The sequence below is a fragment of the Aspergillus fischeri genome, genomic scaffold, assembly GCF_000149645.3.
Source record: "Aspergillus fischeri NRRL 181 1099437636252 genomic scaffold, whole genome shotgun sequence".
NCBI lineage: Eukaryota > Fungi > Ascomycota > Eurotiomycetes > Eurotiales > Aspergillaceae > Aspergillus > Aspergillus fischeri.
The window spans coordinates 2,343,559-2,366,664 of NW_001509768.1; the positions used below are offsets into that span (position 1 = coordinate 2,343,559).

A 23,106-nucleotide genomic window follows, 5' to 3' on the forward strand; every position below is an offset into this window, starting at 1 on the left:
TTTCTTGCCCTTTTACCGATCATCTGTCAACACTTACCAGGTCGTCGCTACTTGTTCTATGCCAGTTTTCCATCGTATCAGATGCACTCAATTATTGTGCGCATGATGTCAATAGAATGTCTACATCCGCTGCTCGACGGGTTTGCTCTTCTGCAGACATGGCATGGTGCATTCGCATACCCAGTGACAGCATTCAGTAGGACCTCATACAAGCACAAAATCAAGCGTGCTTGTACATGACGCCTATGCCTGTATCTGGCGAAAGGCGCTCGAATGTCTTAATGTGTGCCCCAACAACCAAATTGGGTATCAAGTTCAAGCAATTTCGATAACACTGTATGATTATTCCGTGCATTGGCACTTCTACGAGCCATGAGTAAAGTCTGACTTGCATTGCCCCGCAACCTTCTGCCCTACGGATCGGGTTCCGGTAGCTCCCTTGCTCCAGGCTGGGTGGCCGTTTCGCCTTGCAGCGCCTCTTATCCCTGTGGAAGGGAACCGGGCCATGTAAGGTCTGATAGGTGGTTAAAGCCCGTGCGCTCTGATCATTGAGCTTTGTTTATCATGCTCCGTTGGCATGCGCTGACGCTTTTTGGACTCCTCCCCGGCCTAGCCACCAATTCACTGGTAGTCTGGTACTGGAACTTGGAGGGGAGCCATTAAAAGTTATTTTTGGGGAGGCATGTAGTATAAACATAACCCCTTCACCCCCTTCCAGTCTCTGAGATATTGCAGACACTCTCTTAATGTCTCTTTGCTGTTATCGACTTCAACGCTAGATGCTCACCATCAGTCAAGCATTCTCGATGATACCCGCCTATCGCTGAGAACATAGTGTCGCATCTGTTGTAACTCTTACAACCATAGCCCATGGCTGGCACATATACTTTCCTTCCCGGCGACCTCAACGCTTCACTGAAAGCCCGGAATAGACCCTACACTGGACTCCGCTTGCCCTCATCGTCTCCTGCTAAGAAACGGGCCTCGTCCTTCTATCCTGAGCACGGCCCAGAGATTGTGGACGAGACCAACCCGGATCCATTCTATCTCGAACACTCCCTGGGTAGGTCAGGTGCTTGGGGCCGTAGCAGACGGGACATTCGCGATGTCCGATTCTGCGAGGAGTCCAATCAATATTTCATGTTATCCTCCGTGAATCACAGCCAGAAGGAACCGACGTTTCCCAAATCTGTAAGAGGCGAATCAAAGCGGACTCCTCGTCCCAGTCAACCTGATCGATCGACACTTACCGTCCTTGGATTCGAGCATCAATACTCTATTCCACCACAAGTTGCAGTTCCACGTTGGGAAAAGCACCCCCTGCACGAGAGCCAGGGCTCTTTCAGCTCCGAACAGACTGACGCAACTCCCGACTTGACTCCGAGCAGCTCGTTCTCGTCAAACTACTCCTCCCCAATCTACCCCGACAGTGGCCTGCAGGGCTCCGAGTACCCTGTTCTGCCAGTCCAGTTGCCAGCCCAGAGTACATATTCAAAGTCCCTGGAAAGGTTCCACCAAGCTTCCGCTAAGCAACCAGTCGGTCTACGACCAGCTTCGTCCAACCGTCCGTCAACGCCTGCGCGGACTACTGAATTCACAAGTTCCGCGGAAACTTTGAGAATGCCTCGAACAGAGGACCAGGACCTCTCAGCCCGACGCGGGAAACCGCTTCCCTCTCTTCCTATCAATCCCCGTCACGGCAGTAGTGTGCCCAGCAAGAGGAGCACCAATTCCGGCCGTCGACCTTCAATTGAACCCTCGATGATTTCCCCTCCCAGTCTCATCAACCCTGTCACTCTCGAGCCTCACACAACCCATTTCGATCAAGCTATGTTTATTCCTGCCAACGATTGCCCCAGCCCTGTACCCAGTCGTGGCCTGCCCTCTCCAACGACAACGAGTGAGGCCCCCGTCTCCTCCAGAAGTCAGAGGCCGTCGACCTCAGCTTCCGAGGCCCCCTTTGAGCATTCTGTGTGGGAGCCAGATTCTGATTCTGAGTCCCTTGGTCCGAGAACACTGTCGAAGAAGCCTATGGACACCCTGAAAAAAGTCCGCAGCCGGGTGCAACTCCGTGTTGCGAAGTCCGCTCCCAAACTGCAGAACTCCACAGCCTCTGCGCCAACAGATCCGCCCCTGGAGAAATTCCCAACAATGCCTGATCATCCACCCAGGGATCCATTTCCTGAACCCGTCAAATCCATGGGACCGTTGACTTTGTCAAGCCGTGAAGTCTTTCGGCCGTCGCCGTTGCAGACACTGCGACTCGTCAACCCGTCGACTACCTCCCTCGCGAGACCTCGAACACCTCGATCTCGTCGAAACAGCAGCCAAACCAGAGGTCAGGACCGGGATCAGCCTCAGAACTACGACTTTGACCGGTCTGCCGCCGCTGCCATCCAGGCCAGATCCCGACGCAAACAGCGGGCAGATTCGCTTGCCACTTCGCGCGTAACTGACAGGGAGAAGGTCTGTACTTTCTGCCGCGAGGATCGATCTGACGTGGCCATTCATCACAGCCTGACACTTGCGCGCCCTCCCCTCTACAAACGCGTGTGGGAGTCATTGCGTCTCCTTGGCTGTCATGGTGACATAACTCCTCCTAAATCCTTTCCACGAAAGTCGATGTAATTGAATCTTGCTGGGCTGCAGAAATTTCGATTGGGTGTCTTTGAAATAATGTCTTATGATCTACTTTACGACCATGGGCACTCCTAGGAGAGGAGCTGTTCTGGATCGGATGCTGACGATGAACACTACGCGGGATGAGAAAGCTCTCTCCAATGACCTAATGAGCAGGGGCGCAGCTCCCTGGTATGTCTGCCATATGATATAATGTCCGCAGAGGCAGCGACAGCTGTCCCGAGCGGGTTCATGTATGAATAATGAGGCAACGGACGGAGTTTTGGGATCGGTTATCACCGTTGGGGCCTTGGCTCGTTCTTTCTTTTGCGTCTACCTGCTATCAACCTGTCTTTCTTTGATTTTTCTTTGCGTCTGATGATTCCACTCTCAACGTTCTTTGGAAACTTTCCTATATGTCCATTTCGGCTTATCACATCATCCCTCGCTATGGATACCCGACCTTTTCCCTCTCTCTGTGTCTCTATGTTACTCCGTCAAATCAAGAATCATAGCCAAGATACAAGGCGCAGGCCAACTGTTCTCATAGGTTACAAACTCAACACAAACAACCAGGTAAAACCCAAACAAACAAAACAGAGGTTTTCCAAGATGGAGCGGAATGCTGGGGTAATCCCGCCCAGCGCGTACGTATCCAGGAATGAGGATGGCCACCGAACAGACCTCCGCCTACTGCGCAGTATCTACGCTCTTTGGTTGGCTTTCATCCCTTGTTCCAAATAGGATATAGCTCTAGTAGTCTAGCCAAACTGTAACCTCCAGCCACCGCCGCTCCGGCGCAAGCCTTCTCATCCCTTGTTGTATCCGCTACATTGGTCCTTGGAAGGGAGCGTTACTTTGCTGGCTAGGACCGCCAGAGCCCTCTGGTGGTTGTACGGGGTACTGGGTAATTTGCCCCTCTTCTCTTTCTAGGTAGTTGTGGCTAGCTTTAAGTATAACGAGGAGAGTTGTGTCCCTGCGGGCGGGTCGAGTGGCTTTTAGGCGTTGGAGGTGCAGCTGCAGCTGCAGTGCAGTTACTTCAATAATGTCTCGGTTATGTCTTGCATTGGTGTGCGGGTGAGGCGAATTGGTGCAAGGGTTCCACAGTCGGGTACCAGGAAATATACAGCGTGTATCTAGGATATTCCTACACATCCCAATGATGAGGATCTTGTAATAGCTGTCATTCTGAGTACTAGTCTAGCTTTCTCTATGTGGCTGTCTCTCACGAGCTTTAGCTTAGCGTGTGCGTCTGACTGATCTCAAGCATCGCTGCTCCACGTTCCTCGTGGGGGCGGGAATAGTGCTGAGCTCCCACCTGCTTATGCATTGGAATGGGCATCCGCTGCAATACTCATAAAAGCCTTGCGCTGCCGATGCGGACCGGTCGATCGGTTTCAGTTCTGCCAGGGAGACTGGAACTGCAGGCTGCAGGCTTTGCAGCCGCCATTGCTGCAGGATCGATCACAGCAGGTGCTGTGTCGTTTATAGCACGGTGTGTGCGAAACCGTGGATAGTACGGAGCCTGCAGCAGCACGGCATGAGCCTGGTCCGGTCCAAAGCAAGCAATGGAAATGGCATCGAGTCGAATAATAACGACAGCAACGACCTCATATCTGCTCCGTCGACGTTGACGCGCGCTGCTCATCCTCCTTTGGCTCCAGGGCAGCCATATTCTCCTCCCACTGCGCCACCCTGACCTGCTCCTCCCACTGCGAAATGACGGCGTCCCCTTTCCGGCGCAGGACAACCTCCGGTTTCTCCTGCCCCTCGTTGTCTCGCGTGCTCCCCTCCTCACTCCCTGCGAATACGGACCGGACCTCCAGCTCCTTCACAGCTTTCTGGTACAATCTGAGCAGCTGCTCCCTCTTCGCCTGCCGCGCTGCTTCTGCTTCGTCTGCCTCGGTCCCCTGCCCTTCCTCTTTCCACTGAAGCGGTTTCTTTACTGCTCTGGACGCAGTGCGATTCTCGAATCCGCGCAGTAAGCCTTCGATGATACCGATTACCGTTCCTGCTCTCATGCCTAGCTGTGCGCCGATTGGGAAGCCGGCGTCGAAGCCGTGCTGGACGTGCTCGCCTTTCGCGGCGGAGACGCCATCGCGGTAGCCGGCTGTGACGTGTTGACGGCGGAGAGAGGGAAGATCTGAGGGTTCAGGAGCTTGGATCGATGGTCGTTGGGAGAATTTTTCGTCCTCGTGGGGTGGGGACGAGCCGAAGATGTCGTCAAGGGAACTGGTCTGTGGTGAGGTCATGGTCAGGAGAATGCGGGGAGACCGGATTTGTGATTCAGCTTATGTGCCGATCGTTTCGTCTTGGCCAGGATTGTATATGCCCTGTATATTATTGAGATGTCGCGATATAAAAATTGCACGGCAAGTCGGATTCTAATCAAGTATTCCTGTTGCAATTATGTGTGCGGGGAAGAAAAAATTGAGGACAGCGATATTCGGGAAGGGTGGGGATGCACCAGATCAAGATGAGCTTATCCAGTACCGATCCATAAGTATGAGTTTCTACCATTCCGTGATGGTTTTATAGAAAGAGGCTCACATTAAGTTGTTCAGATTATTCGCTGGAAGGGCAGTGCTAATTGCTCCCTAAAGTTCTGGGGTTACTGTGTTCTGGCAATCATCTATCGAGTCAATAGTATGGACTATGGACTATGGAGTACCTCAGGAATTCATGTTTCCATTATCAGAGGATAGCATCATGATCAGAAAGACCATGACCTACAATGCCTTGACGAATGATGTGTCGTCTCGACCATCATTCTCCGAAGAGCTAACCAAAATGCCGGGACCAGTCGAACTCGCATGGCATGATCCTTCAGTCGGGCACGGCCAACGTACAAAAGACCTGTCCACTCGATATCTCACAATCGATCTGTCCCGGCCTGTCCATCGATTCCACAGAGCCAAACGTTATTCATAGTTCCGACCAATAATGGCAGCACGATCTAGAACCCGTCTTCTAGTCATCCTCACTCTCCCTCCAGTGGCACTCGGATACGGCATCCACAGAGGCCTTAGCACGCTAGAGGCACAATATCCCCCTCTCCCTCCTGAACCAACAACTAGCATCGCTCTTCGCACTCCACAGAATCCCTCAACTCAGTTTTGTGCATATACCGATGTCTACGCGGCTCGCGTACCGGTCAAAGCACTGCTGCCCCGAGCTCAAGGAACAGACGACGTTCCTGATAAGCGCAAAAGTACAAACTGCGAAATCACTAGTGCGTGGGCTCGGGCGTTCATAGGCAACAAGGTTCTCCGCACAGAAGGCAGCCTTGTTGGCCTCCTAGTTAAAGGAAAGTTTTCTCCAGGGGACACCGGTGATACTCTTGCGGGATTTGCATCGCCTGAGGTGTCGGGGGGACCCCGTTCGCTTCTGAATGGTGTGTTTGTTGTGGAACGGCCACCGTCGGAGGATGACAGGGATAGGTTACTGGTTTCCTGGCGTATGTCGGATGAACCACGTCGGTTCTTTGAGAAGATTGCACGCTGGGGGTATCCGTGGCGGTTGATGTCGGGCGGTCGCCATGAGTTGAGCGTTTCGGAGCCGTTTGATGGGGTGGAAGACGATGAAAGCCAGGGGCCCTTCGTAGAGGTGCGGTTTGCTTCCGCTCATGACTACGAGATTGTACCTGAGGAGGGGGATCTGCAGCATCAGAAGACGATTCCCGGTTGGACAGGGAGACTCCATCGGGGCTATGCTCGGCTCTTGCTTGATTGCGCTGTGTGGGAGCTGAAGAGGGAGTATGAGAAGACTGGAAGCAGATTTTGAACCTGCCGAGGTTGCAATCTACATTCTACATACATGATCGCCAGTCTATATCGGGTTCGGTTGTCTCTACCTGCGGTCTCTGTATATACTATTAGCCATATTAAAGCCCAAGCATTACTTACCATTGCAGCCAGGGGCTGTTTTCTATAATATATCTAAAGATATTTACTATGCAACAGCTGCGCCACAATAGAGACACTAACATTTACCGTATCCTGTTCACCTAATGTTCCGAGGTTATTCCCAGTGATTACAATGAAGTAGACTTATGACATAACCAGATCAGTTCGACGTGGCTTCCGTTCAACCTGGACTTGAGACGTTTCTGCCTTCCTAATCTGTGCAGTACTGAGTTACCCATGATAGCAAATCCTGAGAGTCATATTCTTGAACTGTAGTGCATGCACTATAACGTCAGTCATCGTACCTAAGAGTAATTCACCAAAGCAGCAGAAATCTGCAAGACTTCAGTGAATGGCCCAATTCATTCTTTACCCTATTGGCCATGATCCAATGGCTACCCCAATTTCATTCACAGCCAGAGACATCATATGTTTTTCTCTCATATCCATTAGATTGCCTTGGTCCTTTTTCCCTTCCAACCCACCTCATCCTCAGTTTTCCCCTCCTTTGCTATCTTCTCATTCAATGGCCGATTCGTTCGCACGATAAAGACATCCGATCTCGCAATTAATATTCCAAAAACATACATACCGAGAATTGCCGTTGAGAGTGGGTGGAGCGAATCCCTCAACAAACTTCGAGAACACGCAGGAGAATGGCTCGTGGGAGGAAATGGCGCAGTCCAAGCTGCCATCATCATAAACTGGACCCCCAACAAGACAGCTCACCGTGTCCGCGGCCTCGTGGGAGCTTTACACCCTGGGCAGAAGTGGCATGCCTCGTCTTGCACAGTGAGTTGCGGGATGTCTTCTTGTTAATCATCATTGTGCTGTAGCTGGCTAACGACGAAAGAAGTATATGTTCCCGACTCCTCAAGGCGTACCGCCGGGTACTCAGGCAATACTACTGATACGGAGGATGTTTTTGGCCGGTCAATAAGACGTGGCTCCAATCCGCGGGATAGTTTGGAGCTGGGTCTAGATGCCCTGTCAAGGAGAGCCAAAAGGTATAGTAATGAGTTATATTGAATAAGTTTCGGGCTTCTTCGCTAATGTTTGGTAGGTCTTGCAATATAACCAGTTCCTTGTTGGTACTTCTCGAGCGCTGGCTTCTGATGAGCTATGAGCTGATTAACATTCGTCGAAGGCCTCCGTCTGATACCTGGTGATCCTGGTTATGTCTCCTGGACGGCTACCATTCAATCTTCCCAGCAATACGGACAGAGTTGGGGGCAATTCTTTATGGAATATGACGCAAATCTGGGGAGCAAGTCACCTGGTATATGGTGGCCCTTATTACACGATTGAAGTCATAGGATTGAAGCAGCCTTCAACAAGAGCTCCTGAAGCGAGTGCACAAGCAGTCTTGAGAACCGTTTAGATATTATACCACCATGATTATGAATATGCCACCCTAGACTGAAGTGTATATCGTCCGGATACCTTCTAGCCCGGTGGTATAATATTATATCTATGGATCATTGATGCCTGGATGAATGAATACTAGATGTCCAGGCAGCTCAGGCACGACGTGAGTAAGCGGGTTTAGTTGTTAACCGACCTATCAGGGATGGATGGTCGATCCCCCAAGACACGTGCCAAGACTTTCGATCGCAGGGTAGTACTAGTACGGAGTAGTCTAGAGATCTTTTATGGCCATCGACGTCATCTACCATAAGCAGCATCAACCGATGATCTTCATACTCTGGATACGTACCGGGATCCATCAGTGAGACGCAGATGCCATCCTTGACGGACTGTGTTTGGACATACATCGCAAACACAAACAATCTCTTATCTGCATCATGTCGTCCTACTGTTATGTGGCCGCCTAATTCGCGTCGACTTCCAAAAGGGGGATCTCGGAAGGTATCTACCCGATCCATATTCAGCTACTGGTTACTGTGATTATCGACAGCCTCGGGCGAATTATCATTCCGTTAACTCAGTTGCTGCAAATCTCGCTCTGTAACGGGCTATCCGACGGCTCCGGGAAACACCTCTCGGTGTCATAAGCTGAGTGCCGAGTGGTAACCGTGGGCCTTACAAGAAGATACACGGCACTCAATAGGCTCACGGATTCGGAGAGTTGTGGTCACTGATCGGTTCCAACTTTTCCTGGTTCCAGATCCACTGTGGATTCTCGGCATCGTCACTCATTTTCCTTCCGTTTGTCTATACTCTATACGCTCATAATGCTTTGCATAAGCAGAGACGCCCAAAAAAGGGTTTGCAGATTGCCCGACACAATGGTACGTCTTCTGTAGCTCGTTCGGTCCAGAATGCCTTCCATGTCCCTGTCAGACACATCAAGATTGACTCTCTCTTCTTGTACCACGTTTACTGTCGTTCCTTTATATCGCCTATCTTTCCCGTTCATTTAACTTTCTCTTTTGCATCATCGAAAAGACACACTTCCATCCCCTCATTTTCATAGAATCTAGCAGCAGACCTTCCCTTCTATGGTCACCTTCTTTCCAATCGCATACTAATCGACAATGGCAGAAGACATATCAGACGGCGCTGCAAGTGAATATGCGCCGATCCAAGGTGGTTCTCGTTCAGTCGCTACCTCATCGACCAATACTAGGCCCAATAGTCGGGGAGAGAAATACGACGAGCTGACTCCGGTAGCCACCCGACGAGCTTCCATCCCCCCGGATGAAGCTCGTTACCTCACTCAGCTAGCCAGCCGTGACAATGCAGTCTCCAGGGTCAGCACTGTGGCCGATATCTCACTCGATGATCCGGCTTTGAACCCGGAAAATAAAGACTTTGATCTGTACAAATGGTTACGAAAGGTCGTCCATGTGCTCAATGAAGAAGGAGTTCCTCGTAAAGAAGCCAGCATATTTTTCCAACATCTTCGCGTCTCCGGCACTGGAGCGGCCTTGCAATTGCAGAAGACAGTTGCAGACATTATAACCGCTCCCTTTCGGCGGGAGACTTGGAACTTCCGGAACAAAACCTCCAAGACCATTCTGCATGACTTCAACGGCGTGTTGCACAGCGGGGAGTTGCTGATTGTGCTGGGTCGACCCGGCTCAGGGTGCAGCACTTTTCTCAAGACTCTCAGTGGGGAACTACATGGCTTGAACGTTGACGAGAAGACCGTCCTTCACTACAGCGGAATTCCGCAATCTACGATGATCAAAGAGTTCAAAGGCGAAGTCGTCTACAACCAGGAAGTCGACAAGCATTTCCCTCATTTGACTGTCGGCCAGACTCTGGAATTTGCGGCAGCGGTGCGCACTCCGTCTAAGAGACTGGGCGGTATGTCCAGGAACGGGTACGCTCAGATGATGACCAAAGTCGTCATGGCTGTCTTCGGCCTTAGCCACACCTACAACACTAAGGTTGGAAACGACACGGTTCGAGGAGTGTCGGGTGGTGAGCGCAAGCGAGTCAGTATTGCGGAAATGGCTCTGGCAGGCGCTCCGCTGGCAGCCTGGGATAATTCCACCCGAGGCTTGGATTCGGCAACCGCGTTGAAGTTCGTCGAATCCTTGCGATTAGCTGCAGACTTGAACTCGTCCGCACACGCTGTGGCGATATACCAAGCCAGCCAGGCCATTTATGATCTCTTTGACAAAGCTGTGGTGCTGTACGAGGGACGCCAGATTTATTTCGGCCCGGCCAGCAAGGCAAAGGCGTTCTTCGAACGGCAAGGATGGTTCTGTCCCCCACGTCAGACGACCGGAGATTTCCTCACATCGGTGACCAACCCGATTGAAAGACAAGCTCGGCCCGGTATGGAGTCCCAGGTGCCCCGAACCGCGGCTGAGTTCGAAGCATATTGGCAGGAGTCGGAAGAATACAAAGAGCTTCAGCGGGAGATGGCTGCTTTCCAAGGAGAAACGTCTTCGCAGGGCAATGAGAAACTCCTCGAATTTCAGCAGCGCAAGCGCCTGGCGCAGGCATCCCATACTCGGCCCAAGTCTCCGTATCTCCTCAGCATTCCCATGCAGATCAAGCTCAACACCAAGCGTGCATATCAACGAGTGTGGAATGAACGGACTTCCACTATGACTACATTCATTGGCAATACCATTCTCGCCTTGATCGTGGGTTCTGTCTTCTACGGAACTCCCACAGCCACCGCGGGGTTTTACGCCAAGGGTGCGACCCTTTTCTACGCCGTGCTGCTTAATGCCCTTACCGCAATGACCGAGATCAATAGCTTATATTCCCAGCGACCAATCGTCGAGAAACATGCATCTTTTGCCTTCTATCATCCCGCCACCGAGGCCATTGCAGGGGTTGTCAGTGATATCCCGGTCAAGTTCCTCATGGCAGTAGCGTTCAACATCATTCTCTATTTCCTGAGTGGTCTACGTCGCGAACCGTCTCAATTCTTCATTTATTTCCTCATTACGTTCATCATCATGTTCGTCATGAGTGCTGTCTTCCGGACCATGGCCGCAATCACCAGGACTGTTTCCCAGGCCATGACACTGGCCGGTGTCCTGATTTTGATGCTAGTAATCTACACCGGATTCGTTGTTCCAGTAAATTATATGCACCCATGGTTCAAGTGGATTCACTATCTGAATCCTATTTTTTATGCCTTTGAGATCCTGATAGCCAATGAGTTTCATGGGCGGGAGTTTACCTGTTCACAGTTTATCCCTGCCTATCCCAATCTACCCGGCGACTCCTTCGTCTGCTCGGCAAGAGGTGCTGTTGCTGGTCGTCGAACTGTTAGTGGGGATGCATACATCGAAGCGTCATACAGCTACAGCTATTCGCATGTCTGGAGAAACTTTGGTATTCTGATAGCATTCTTGGTTGGCTTCATGGTCATCTACTTCACCGCAACCGAACTGAATTCTGCCACGACCAGTTCAGCGGAGGTTCTTGTCTTCCGTCGCGGCCATGAGCCTGCCCACTTGAAAAATGGACATGAGCCTGGTGCGGATGAAGAGGCCGGCGCTGGCAAGACGGTGGTTTCTTCCTCCGCTGAAGAAAACAAGCAAGACCAAGGTATTACGTCGATTCCTCCTCAGCAGGATATCTTCACCTGGCGCGATGTGGTGTACGATATCGAGATCAAAGGTGAGCCTCGTCGGCTGCTTGATCACGTATCAGGCTGGGTCAAGCCGGGTACATTGACGGCCCTAATGGGTGTCAGTGGTGCGGGAAAGACCACGCTGCTTGACGTGTTGGCACACCGTACAACCATGGGCGTTATTACTGGAGACATGTTCGTCAATGGTAAACCGCTGGATTCAAGCTTCCAAAGGAAAACGGGTTACGTGCAGCAGCAGGATTTGCATCTTGAGACAGCCACGGTGCGTGAGAGTCTGCGCTTTAGCGCGATGCTGCGCCAGCCAGCTTCTGTATCCAAGGAGGAGAAATACGCGTACGTGGAAGAGGTCATCAAGATGCTCAACATGGAGGACTTTGCTGAGGCAGTGGTCGGTGTGCCTGGCGAGGGTTTGAATGTTGAGCAACGCAAGCTGTTGACCATTGGTGTGGAACTGGCGGCTAAGCCGAAACTGTTACTGTTCTTGGATGAACCAACCAGGTAAGACAATTTTGCTCGGATTTCTGCTTGTGCTAATTGGTGTAGCGGTCTCGATTCTCAGAGCTCTTGGGCTATCTGCAACTTCCTCCGCAAGCTGGCTGACGCAGGACAAGCCATTCTGTGCACCATTCACCAGCCTAGTGCCATCCTGTTCGAGCAATTTGACCAGCTGCTCTTCTTGGCTCGAGGTGGCAAGACAGTGTATTTTGGCCCAATTGGAGAGAATTCGCAGACGCTCCTCGACTATTTCGAGTCGCATGGGGCTCGCCGCTGTGGTGATCAAGAGAACCCAGCCGAATATATGCTTGAAGTTGTCAACGCTGGCACCAACCCTCGAGGCGAGAACTGGTTCGACCTGTGGAAGGCAAGCAAAGAAGCTGCCGGGGTTCAGACCGAAATCGACCGCATCCACGAGGCCAAGCGAGGCGAAGCTGAAAGTAACGATAGTACCAATCCCAAAGACCGCGAGCACGAGGAATTCGCCATGCCGTTCTTCAAGCAATTGCCCATTGTCACCGTGCGAGTTTTCCAGCAATACTGGAGACTCCCCATGTACATTGTGGCCAAGATGATGCTTGGCATATGCGCGGGTCTGTTCATCGGTTTCTCATTTTTCAAGGCGGATACTTCCCTGCAGGGCATGCAGAATGTCATCTTCTCCGTGTTTATGCTGTGTGCCATCTTCTCCTCGCTTGTCCAGCAGATTATCCCATTGTTCATCACGCAGCGTGCTCTCTATGAGGTCCGCGAGCGGCCCAGCAAGACGTATTCCTGGAAAGCGTTTATGATTGCGAACATCATCGTCGAGATTCCCTATCAGATCCTGATGGGAATTCTCGTGTTCGGCTGCTACTACTACGCAGTGAATGGCGTGCAATCCTCTGCCCGGCAAGGGCTGGTCCTGTTGTTCTGCGTACAATTTTTCATCTACGCGAGCACCTTCGCTGATTTTGTGATTGCCGCTTTACCGGACGCCGAAACGGCAGGTGCCATTGTGACCCTCCTGTTCTCCATGGCTCTGACGTTCAACGGTGTCATGCAGACACCCGAAGCACTGCCTGGATTCTGGATCTTCATGTACCGCGTCTCGCCGTTCACCTACTGGGTGGGCGGAATGGCCGCCACGCAGCTGCACGGCCGCGCAGTGAAGTGCAGCGCAGCCGAAACAGCCGTCTTCAATCCTCCATCGGGGCAGACATGCCAGGAATACATGGCAGACTACATGGCCGTGGCACCGGGGCACCTCAGCAACCCCAGCGCGACGTCTTCGTGCGAATTCTGCTCACTCTCCGTCGCCGACCAGTACCTGGCGAGCGTCAACATCTACTGGAGCGAGCGGTGGCGCAACTTCGGGATCTTCTGGGCGTACGTCGCATTCGACATCGCCGTGGCAGTGATGCTCTACTACTGTTTCCGGGTGAAGAAGTGGAACTTTTCATTCGGCAAGCGCAAGAAGAGCAAGACTGCTTAACTGTTCATCAAGCCACATGTACACACCCACTATCACTATCCCTATACATAGAAATCCACACCTTTCCTTCCGTTTAATCAACACTCTTCCCCCCCCTGTACAACCCTGAACCCCACCCACCCGGTAAACGGATAACAAACCTCCCACCCACCGCGAATAACATCGGGATTATCACTCCCACACTCCGCATCACTATACATACACAAATCATACCGATCCGCCCCGGCGCTCGGGCTCTTCCACGAAACACTCTTCACACTCGTCGTGTTGTAGAGTCTCGTATCGAGAGCCTCGCAGTCTCGCCCGTAGAGCCCCGACCGGTGGAAAACCGAGATGTCGATATTCGACACGTTGGGGTTACATCCCGGGCCGAGGAGGCGGAAGTCCCACTTTCCAGTTCGTTAGCATGTAATCCATGCCATTCAAAAAAAAGGGAGAGAGAAACTTACGTTGCGGGGTGCGAGGATCTCGCGGGTCTCGAGGGCGGATGTTGTTGAGAGCACGAGGGTTAGGGCGACGGTGAGGAGGGGTGGTAGATACATTGTTGTCGGTCTCGTATTGCTATTTACTGAAGGTACTCTGATGTTGAAGCGGATGAGGACGGGAGGCGGAGATGGGGTGGTGAAAGGACGACGGAAGAGAAGTTTGAGGAGTAGTCTAGTGATCCCTGAGCTAGCCATATAGCAGGGGTGTTAGTCGCGACTCGCGAGTATGCCCATACGACTTCTCCACTGGTCGATTGGTATAGGTCTAATATTAGATCCGAATCTGCAGAGGCCCGCTGGTCAGGAACATGGCGAATGGTGCGACATGAGTTTGTTGCAGATTGTTGGCGGCGGATGTGATTGGCGATGTACAGGGATCCTGTGCGTTGGCAAACCTTCCGGAGTATGTCTCTGTGGAGGTAGATATGGAGCATACCGGCTGTATGGCCAACTTGTATTTTGTCTAACGCAGAGGTCTGATGAGCCATGACTCTCAAGCAAGCTATCTAATATACATGATATGGACGCAGTATAATGGTTGAACATGTCATTTCATAACCTGGCATCTACTACCGATCTCCATTGCTCAATCTCCATGCCCTTAGTGGCAGACTCTGGAGCTTCAGGACCGCAGGCTGGATAAACATGATAAAGGTGACTGTTCCAATCAACACACACAGGATATTGGTGATGTAGTAGCCGTCGCGATTGGTTTCGCACACTCCACCGCCGTTGACGCAGCGGTTCTTGTCAGGCTCCAAGGCGCAAGAGAACGCAGATGTGATCAAATCGCCCTTCAGCTTCTCCGCTGCAGGCGGGATGGCTGGGGGAATACAGGTGGCCACGGTGAAAAAGTCAACGAGTTTGAGGATGAAGTACCGAGGGAATGTACCACCAAGATTGGAGACGCTAGGTCGGTCAGTATACAACAGTAAATATAAGCAAAGGGAACTTACGTTGCCAACATGGTCATGTACGTTCCTCCAATGGCGGGATCGGCAATGCGAGCATGGAAAGCAGATACTGCAACGAACATGACTGTGTTCATGAATGTCGAAAATACGTGCTCCCCAATCACAACCAAAATGTACCAGAAAGGAACGGCCTCGCTGGCCGGGTAGATCATAACGGTAGCTTGAGCCAGGACGGCTGCAGCCAGTCGTCCAATAAACGCCCAGCACCACAGCCGCATGGGAGTATATTCTGTCGACCATTTTCCAGCATAGTAGCCAAGACCAATCTCAAAAGGAAAGTCGATCAGGACGACAAGCGCCATGTTGTCCGTGCCGAATCCCTTGTCCAACAGCTTCAAGCTGGTGACAGCATCATTGGCCTGGAAACCAATCTTGGCGATAAGATGAATAGCAATGATGGTTTGGATGTTCTTGAGTTTCAGGATGTTCCACATGCTCTTGTAGACATCGGTGATGCTGTCCCGCTCCCTTGTCTTGTCTTCTTTCTTCATGACAGCCAAGCAGATCGTGACAAATAGATAAGCCCAACCCCAGAATTTCAGATATCCGCCCAAAGACAGCAGGCCATCCTCGCCGGGAACCGTTCTAAACCAGCGGTTCGCGAAATCCTTGGAGTTGAATGCCAGAAAGACTGTATACGACAGAAAGTGCCCGGCTGTAAGGCCAACGGTCTGCGCGGTCGAGGCGTAAGAGATGTTCGGAGGTGACATGAGCGTAATGGCCCAGCCGTCCACCGCAATATCCTGGGTGGCGCAGAAAAAGACGAGCAGGAACCACCAATACGTAAAATTCCAGACGCCAGCACCACCATTGGCACCGGCCTTTACCATCATCTCCTCAATGTGTCCACCCAGATAGATCATCGCCAGGCCCGCAATGACCTGGACAGGTGTGATCCAGCTCTTCCGTCTCCCGAACCTCTGACTCCATACTGCATCGACAATCGGACTCCAGAGAAGCTTCAAGGAATAAGGGTAAGACGCTAACGAGAAAACGCCGATCTGACCGTAGGAAAGGTATGGTTTGAGCAGGAACGGAACAGATCCTGTGGCCAACCCCATAGGGATTCCCTGCAGGAAATATAGAACACACAATAGCAAAAAGTTCCTTCGGTCGGAGGAAGGCAAGTTGGCAAAACTAGTCGTTGCCATAGCTGGAGTCTGCGGAGTAATCGGGGGGTCATCGTTCAAGGAGAAGCTCTGCCGGGCCATCAAGCGCGAGGCCTGCCCACCCGATGATTCGAGGGAGGTATCCCTCTTGCGCATTTCGATATTGGAATTCATCTCGCCGCCAGCAGAGCCGTTCTGCGTGCCGGTCGCGAGGGTCAAGCTCGGTTTGGAGCGACGTTTTGAAACTGTGCGACTCTTGTTCTTCATCTGTGTACTGCTTCGTCCGCGGTGATGCTCAAGAAGTCGCGTGCCCGCCGTGTCGTCCTCACTGTCCGAGTCGAATTCGAAATCTGAGGGTGCAGGAAACAAAGTTTCGGGCTGATGAGGGACGTCTGTGTTGATTTCGCCTCTGTGATTGCTGCGATTATTGCTGTTGCATGCTAGTTGGTCAAGTTCTACCTCGTCGGGTTGGTGAGCTGCAGAAGGAGAGTGCTGAGAGGTGGCTCGAACATGAAGGGAGGAAGGAGTGGAAGGGTCAGGATGACAGGAATGAGAGACAGGGTCAAGGTTAGGATAATGCATCCATCTAGTCCGTAATGCGGCGGTGGAAAGTGGAGGAGAAGGTGCTAGGGTCCAATCTGGAAGCTTGAAAGAAATCCGACTGAGGCAAGCTGGCCTCAAGGGACCTTCTGGAGATCGTTCGGGCGAAGCTTATCTTAGTGTCGGCGACTCGGGGGGCGGCTAATAATAGTCCAGGGACTGAGGGATCGTGGAAGAGGCTATATCATCTCTTTTCTTCGCGTCTTTTGCAGTCTAACTGTAGGTACAGCTGATCTACATGGGGGTTACAGGGATGTCTGTGTCACTACTGACTTTCCATCCACCGTTGGCTCGAGTCTTTTGCCAGTGAAACAATACAGAATGACACGGCTCAAATATGGTTCCAGATCGTCATAGCTCGTTTAAAGATCAGCTCTGGTACACACTGCAAGTGCGCATGATTCTTCATACTTTAGAAGCTAGGCTATTCTATATGCACTGATGCCATATGTGCTGGCTGACATGAATCCCTTGCCTATCGTATGCCCGAGATCTCGGTCCTGTTGCTATCGTGGCATCGCCATGTCAACTATGCGCCTGTAATTAAGAATGAAAAATGCATAGGCACGGTGAGCGGAGGAACAAGAGCTTGAGACTACTCTGTATTTCATCGCTATTTCTTGGGACGAAACTGGATCTTCGTCGTAGTTAGTCTGCATGGATTCGTTGACACGTGACGCCGTAGCAACACAAACAAACATGACAATGGTAAAGTGCTTCTCCGCACCATCATATCCGCACCATCATATCTACATGAGAGATCAGATCGCCTGTATACTCCAAACCGCAGTAATGGAATCACCGGACAGTCTTAAACAGGTGGTAGAGCAGTTAGACTCTGAGATATCCTCCATCCGGCGCGAAAGTGAGTTCTACAAACCACCCATAATCACGCCACGCTAACCACATACCAGTCCGCAATCTCCAACGACGGCGTCGACTCCTAAGCTCCAGCCTTCTTTCGTCGGATAACTTTCAAAAACGACTGAAGGCGCGCCAAGCAGCAGCGGCGCCTACACCCACCTCATCCCTAACCGACGAAGTCTCCCCCCTCGTCCAAGCCGCCGATAAACACGCCGAACTGAACCATCACCGCGTCGCGTTCTCAGCAACCACCTTCCCCTTCAAAGATCCTTCTCCGCATTCGGACCATCCAAATCTACTAGGTGTGCGCATTGATATCTGCTGTCGAAATGGCCGCTTCACGAAACCGTACTACGTGCTTCTGAGACGGGCCGGCACGGGCGACGAGAAGAGGCTGCGGGTGCACCGACACACAATCCCTGCATTTATTCCTATCGAGAAACTGGAGCGCGTCTATCTGCCTTTACCGCCGACGCAGGAGTCCACTGAAGAGGATGCACCCCTCAAGCCGGGGAAGGGTCGGGTGCGGAAGCAGGACCTGCGGGGTCTAGTTCGCGAGTTGAGGCGACAGCTTGTTGCGTGGCATTTACGAGTCGATGCGGTTAACATGCTGAAGGAAGACCTGGGCGGAGTCCAAGATGAGAGTGTGGGTGGCGGTATAGACGAGAGTCGGTTGGAGCCAAATGACTTGGGGATTGTCTCTGTTTCCCCGACGACTCTCGAGGCGACATATGTTCGTCTGGAATGGGAGGATGGACGGGTGGGACGCTTCAAGCTTTCTGACACGGGGTTCATTGAGCGCGCGGTCATTATCGGCGACCGCGGGAGAGACAAGAGGCTGGAAGCTGTGTTTATTGGGGGTGATGGACGAGTGGAAACGCTCCTGGACAGGTTACGGCAGCATGCTATATTCACATCAGGCGAATGAATTACAACGCTAATCTAAGGGCAGAAGAAATTCGCTCCATGTGGGCATTGACTCTGGTGGCAAAGATCTATATTATGCATTGAGTTCCACCTCTCTCGAGGTATAAGCGGCACATCAAGCTGATCTATCGAATATACAGAAAAACTGATTCCAATCAATGCTATGCACAAGTAACAGGCCCCCACGCGTATATATGATGCTCGCCTGTCCAACAATGAAAAGTGAAATGAAGTAAGCTCTAGGAGGATGTCAACAAAATAATTACAAGAAAAGTATCAACCATAACTGGATGGTGAAAATAAACATTATCTCCGTCAGTGCAATAGAAAGCGGATAGCTGCAACGTATATGGAAGTGAGATGATTCGAGAAGAAAGAAAGGGTATCACTTTGAGGCATCACGTCATAAATTAATGCACTGGTTCACTTTCCTCACCTTCCTTCGGGTGCGTCTGTTCATCACCGCTCATGTTCGTACTGTTTTCCGAGACACAAATTGCCGAGTCCCGCGTCTCGTAATGCGAATCGGAGAATGAGAGTGGGGGTAGAGGACCGTACGGGTGTCCGTGTTGTAGTTCTAGTTTCTTGCGCAGAATGGCTTCTTCTAGGTTCCAGCGATGGCGCAGCTTCGTCTTCTTCGTCTCGAATGCGTGCATTGCCAGCGCCTCTTCCTGCTGGTGCTGTCGTTGTAGTTCAGCGAATTCCAATGCATGCTTGTCTATGAGCGCGTCCAGCTCCCTCTCCATTCGCGCGATGGCCTCCTGTAGTCGGATTTCTTGTCGGTCTCGGAGGACCTTGATCTTGGCCGAGTGTAATCGGTCCATGCATTCGTGGTCATGGTATTCCTGCGCCAGCAAGGACTTTTGCTGATTGGTGTACTGGCGGACCGGAGTTGTCTGGTCGGATCCGGAGTTTGACTCGGAATCCGATATTGGTGGGGGATGGGCGTTGTTGAAGTATCCTTCCATATACTTGATGCGAGTACGGGAGTTCTGCTTCTCCCTCTCAAATTCACGCAGCTGATCCATCTCGACTGCAAGCTGCCGTTCCTCCATACGAGCGGCGTCGGCCTCGTTCTGCAAAGTCGTTAGCCTGTCTGCAATATCGGCCTTGGATTTCGCGAAATCACCTTCGCTCGCTTCTGCTCCTCCAGGGCTTTATTCTCCGAAAGCCTGTCAGCCACAGCAACTTGCTGGTTGCGTCTGAGCTGCATCAGGAAACTGTCTTGGAAGGCGGCATGGCGATCTCTTTCCGACTTGTGCAATTCGCGCAGCTGGGCTAACTCCTCATTCTCAAGGCTCCTTTGCAGCGTTTCCTTATCGTAAATCGGTATTTCAACTTTCAAGGCCTGGCTCTCTTCGTCTGAACTTGGGTTCTGCGACTCGCTCCGCCTCGACTCCACGTAGATCCTATCCACACCCCCTTGCCCTCTAGCAACGGTAATCTGAGCTGCGGGTGGAAGGAGGACCGTCGAGGACGTTCTCTTCTTCCTGAAATGAATCCTGCCAATGGCAGACTTTAAGCTCGATTTCCGCTTCTCTTTCTTGTCGGTCGAAGATAGGCTCAATAGCGAGTTTCTATGACCTGGCTGCCCCGCAAAGATCCCGTCTAAACCAGTAACCAGTCTTCCTTCACTCGAGCAAAGTGACGTGGGGCGCGTGGAGAGCGATGCAATCGATCGGGGGCTGCCGCATTTCATGGGGTCGGAGGAGACGGTTAGTTCCGAAAGAGACGAGGCAACCTGGTCCAACCGAGGATTTTCGAAAGAATGTGTTACCTCGCATATCGAGTTGCGGTCTGTCGAGGAACTGGCAGACAAGACAGGGGAGGATAGATCTATGATTCCCGAGGCGATTGAGGCGGCCACCGATGCGGTAACCTCGACTTCTGGAACTTTTAATCCCAGTTCATGTGCTTCGTCAACTAGTTGTTTATCCCGAGCAATCTCGACCTCTTCGGATGGAAGCAGAAGAACCTCATTGCGGTACTGCGCTTCATCGATGCTGACCGATTTTGACGGCTCCATAATGCGATCACTTTTGGTGTATTCGAGTACACAGAACTCAGAACATAACTCTAAACTCTTTTTTCCTTACCGACCAGAGTTCAAGGACGCACAGCGGAAGATACCAATTCACTCGTCCACAGTACCAGAAGCACGGTGGACGAGATGGAAGCGCTCAAGAGCAGCATCCGACTTGCGGGGTGGGCTTCATATGGAGCAAGCAAGAACGGTCGGAAGAAAAGGAAAGATAAAAAGGCACTAAAATCGCGAAATGGGCAGCGATGGACACGGAGCAAGACAGAAGGAAATGAACAACTCAAGCCGATTCGGGCCTCAGGCTTGCATTGCACATGAGACCCACGAGGACCGTCTGACCGAATGAATCATCAACTATTGTTACACCACGATACGCAGGGCCGGAAGAAGATCGCCTGTTCTTCTACTAGGGTCACCGATACATTGGTAATCTTAATACGCCTGCTAAGGCTCAGGCTCATGCTGCCTGACTTTGGAGGCACAAAGCATGCCAAAATAGGCATCTAGGGCTTAGGGCGAAGGTGAGACCGGTACGGTCCGCGCTAAGAAACCCGTGGTTTCAGCCACGCTGTATCACCATTCCTTTGGATCAGGAACCGGCGGCTTCAGAATTATGACCCACTTTCGGTCGATGGGTTGGTTTCAAGAATTTGAACATTTGTTCCTAAAGTGAGACAGTTGGCCCCTCTTAACATGATCTACTGTTGTACAATTGATTGGAATTTCTCGGTACTATCATAGGGATCAGCAGGGGGGAATTACTGATATATGGTAAGGGCAGAGTCTGAGCGATCAGCTATCTACTCAATGTTCTTGACTTTCAAATTCCAACTCTTGCAAGTCCGCATGTGGCCAAGAGCATCACTAAAAGGGGGAGGCAAATAAACTGTGGATCACACCACGTGGAAGACCATTAACCGGGCCACTTAGCGCATCAACATTGCAACGGCCATGGTGTAGGCTTTTTCTTTGGCATCACCTTGGATGGTTCCCGGACGAGCACTTTTGTCCCAGGCATGATTGCAACCTTGCATTCTCTGGCACACAACCTGGCGACCAGGCAGTTTGGCTATCTTTGCAGCGAGGGCTTCAGCTTCACCGGCCAGGCTGTCGCCAGCCGCTGTCACAACAAGAACGCGATCTGGAAACCTCTCAGGCTGCGCATAGCATGGTGAGATACGTGGGTCTCTGGCATCGTACGCAGAAGGGACGTAGGACTTGTCGAACAACCGACTCAAAGGTGCAGGAATGGGCTTCCCTGCCGGATCCGGCGGGCGTTTGGCTCCCGGGTCTGTGTACAAATCGAGTGGTGGGTAGAATGCGAGGACAGATCGAAATGTCTCTCGTGGGAAGAGCACCGAAGCTGCCACGATCGCGAGATTCCCTCCTGCGCTGAACCCGGAGATAGCCACTCGAGTCAAATCGAACTTGTCTGGCTGTTGCAGGACCCAGTTGACCGCATCCTCCACGTCGTTAAGCGCCGCTGGAAATGGATGTTCTGGCGCCAGTCGGTATTGGAGGTCCAACACTGTATATTCTGTCTCTCGACTTACTCGTCGACAGAATTCGTCATCGCTTCCGTGAAGCGGTAACAAGAACCCACTCCCGTGGAAGTTGATGAGGACAGGCGATGGCGACAACGCAGTTGCTGGCCGATAGAGGTGAGCCCTCAAGTGTCTGCCCGCGTCTCGTGACGTTATCTGAAGGACATCATCTGGATTTACAGAGATGCGCTTGCCAAGTGTGACAACAGCTCTGATGAGCACCGCCAATAATTTGCGGTAGATGTATATTAGGTAAGACATTAATCAATGAAGATAAAAAGCCTGGCAAGGGCAACGACGGGAAGGTCAATTACGTTCTCGATAGGGACATCGATGAAAGTTCCGGACTTGAACTCTTCACGTTAACTGATGGCCGACAACGGAGGGAGGAGAATATGGGTTCGGGAAGAGGACGCCTCTTTACCTCTGCCATATGCTTGAATGTGGTGCTGCAGAGAAAATATAGGTAATATCGGGCTGGCTCCACTAAGTGTCTTGATTCAGGAAAGCATCATTGCCAACGAGTAATAAAGGCACTCACAAGAGAAATACCGATTACCGAGGCATTCGTCTATATTCTTTAACATGACCTCAAGCCTGCTGATGTCAGGTGCGGGACTACATGATTGGTATCCATGGCACAGGATTAGATTAGGTATCAATAATTGAGATTCTACGAAAACCATTCTGCCTATGAGATAGCGCAGCTATATTAGCACAATTCGGGTAAATCCATCCTTCCAAGCTTTTGCTTCGTCATTCCGTCAGCTCCACCATGTTGAATAGGAGAGTCCAGTGACATATGAGCGCGTAGCTCTTAAGAATCGCTCAAGATGCTCCCCCCTGACGAGTGTACGCGCTGGCGGCCGGCGGTCATATATTTTGCCCTGCTCCTTACTCCCCATCTAGGTATCAATAACCTAGGATGTTTGTAGGTTATTGTTATTAACCCAAGAAGCCACGCTAGATATGAAAGTCGCTAAGGTTGTGAACTTGGGATGTATGCGGGAGAGTTCCTACTAACCATTTAAGTAATAGCC

At 51.5% G+C, this 23,106-nt stretch overlaps 9 protein-coding genes across 9 annotated transcripts, besides 1 other annotated feature; 4 read left to right on the forward strand and 5 right to left on the reverse strand.

Annotated features, from left to right (window-relative positions):
• Positions 1-870: 870 nt before the first annotated feature.
• Positions 871-2,628, forward strand: NFIA_069920 (uncharacterized protein; the record flags this gene model as incomplete). The annotated part of the gene is made up of 1 exon (XM_001263717.1): positions 871-2,628. One exon carries the CDS (start codon positions 871-873, stop codon positions 2,626-2,628), a length of 1,758 nt encoding a protein of 585 aa, XP_001263718.1.
• Positions 2,629-4,229: 1,601 nt separating this feature from the next.
• Positions 4,230-4,871, reverse strand: NFIA_069930 (Yae1 family protein; the record flags this gene model as incomplete). Its single annotated transcript, XM_001263718.1, has 1 exon — positions 4,230-4,871. The coding sequence occupies one exon, from the start codon at positions 4,869-4,871 to the stop codon at positions 4,230-4,232; it is 642 nt and encodes a 213-aa protein (XP_001263719.1).
• A 538-nt stretch (positions 4,872-5,409) lies between these two features.
• Positions 5,410-6,402, forward strand: NFIA_069940 (uncharacterized protein; the record flags this gene model as incomplete). Its single annotated transcript, XM_001263719.1, has 2 exons — positions 5,410-5,539; positions 5,594-6,402. The coding sequence occupies 2 exons, from the start codon at positions 5,410-5,412 to the stop codon at positions 6,400-6,402; spliced, it is 939 nt and encodes a 312-aa protein (XP_001263720.1).
• Positions 6,403-9,022: 2,620 nt separating this feature from the next.
• Positions 9,023-13,522, forward strand: NFIA_069950 (putative ABC multidrug transporter; the record flags this gene model as incomplete). The annotated part of the gene is made up of 2 exons (XM_001263720.1): positions 9,023-12,051; positions 12,097-13,522. 2 exons carry the CDS (start codon positions 9,023-9,025, stop codon positions 13,520-13,522), a joined length of 4,455 nt encoding a protein of 1,484 aa, XP_001263721.1.
• Positions 13,523-13,693: 171 nt separating this feature from the next.
• Positions 13,694-14,064, reverse strand: NFIA_069960 (uncharacterized protein; the record flags this gene model as incomplete). The annotated part of the gene is made up of 3 exons (XM_001263721.1): positions 13,694-13,704; positions 13,725-13,911; positions 13,972-14,064. 3 exons carry the CDS (start codon positions 14,062-14,064, stop codon positions 13,694-13,696), a joined length of 291 nt encoding a protein of 96 aa, XP_001263722.1.
• Positions 14,065-14,576: 512 nt separating this feature from the next.
• On the reverse strand, positions 14,577-16,357 carry NFIA_069970 (SD08430p; the record flags this gene model as incomplete). The annotated part of the gene is made up of 2 exons (XM_001263722.1): positions 14,577-14,916; positions 14,964-16,357. 2 exons carry the CDS (start codon positions 16,355-16,357, stop codon positions 14,577-14,579), a joined length of 1,734 nt encoding a protein of 577 aa, XP_001263723.1.
• Positions 16,358-17,410: 1,053 nt separating this feature from the next.
• Positions 17,411-17,439: a microsatellite.
• Positions 17,440-17,482: 43 nt separating this feature from the next.
• On the forward strand, positions 17,483-18,482 carry NFIA_069980 (uncharacterized protein; the record flags this gene model as incomplete). The annotated part of the gene is made up of 2 exons (XM_001263723.1): positions 17,483-17,555; positions 17,605-18,482. The coding sequence occupies 2 exons, from the start codon at positions 17,483-17,485 to the stop codon at positions 18,480-18,482; spliced, it is 951 nt and encodes a 316-aa protein (XP_001263724.1).
• A 409-nt stretch (positions 18,483-18,891) lies between these two features.
• Positions 18,892-20,507, reverse strand: NFIA_069990 (uncharacterized protein; the record flags this gene model as incomplete). The annotated part of the gene is made up of 2 exons (XM_001263724.1): positions 18,892-19,557; positions 19,611-20,507. 2 exons carry the CDS (start codon positions 20,505-20,507, stop codon positions 18,892-18,894), a joined length of 1,563 nt encoding a protein of 520 aa, XP_001263725.1.
• A 941-nt stretch (positions 20,508-21,448) lies between these two features.
• Positions 21,449-22,327, reverse strand: NFIA_070000 (putative esterase/lipase; the record flags this gene model as incomplete). The annotated part of the gene is made up of 1 exon (XM_001263725.1): positions 21,449-22,327. One exon carries the CDS (start codon positions 22,325-22,327, stop codon positions 21,449-21,451), a length of 879 nt encoding a protein of 292 aa, XP_001263726.1.
• Between the last annotated feature and the right edge of the window lie 779 nt (positions 22,328-23,106).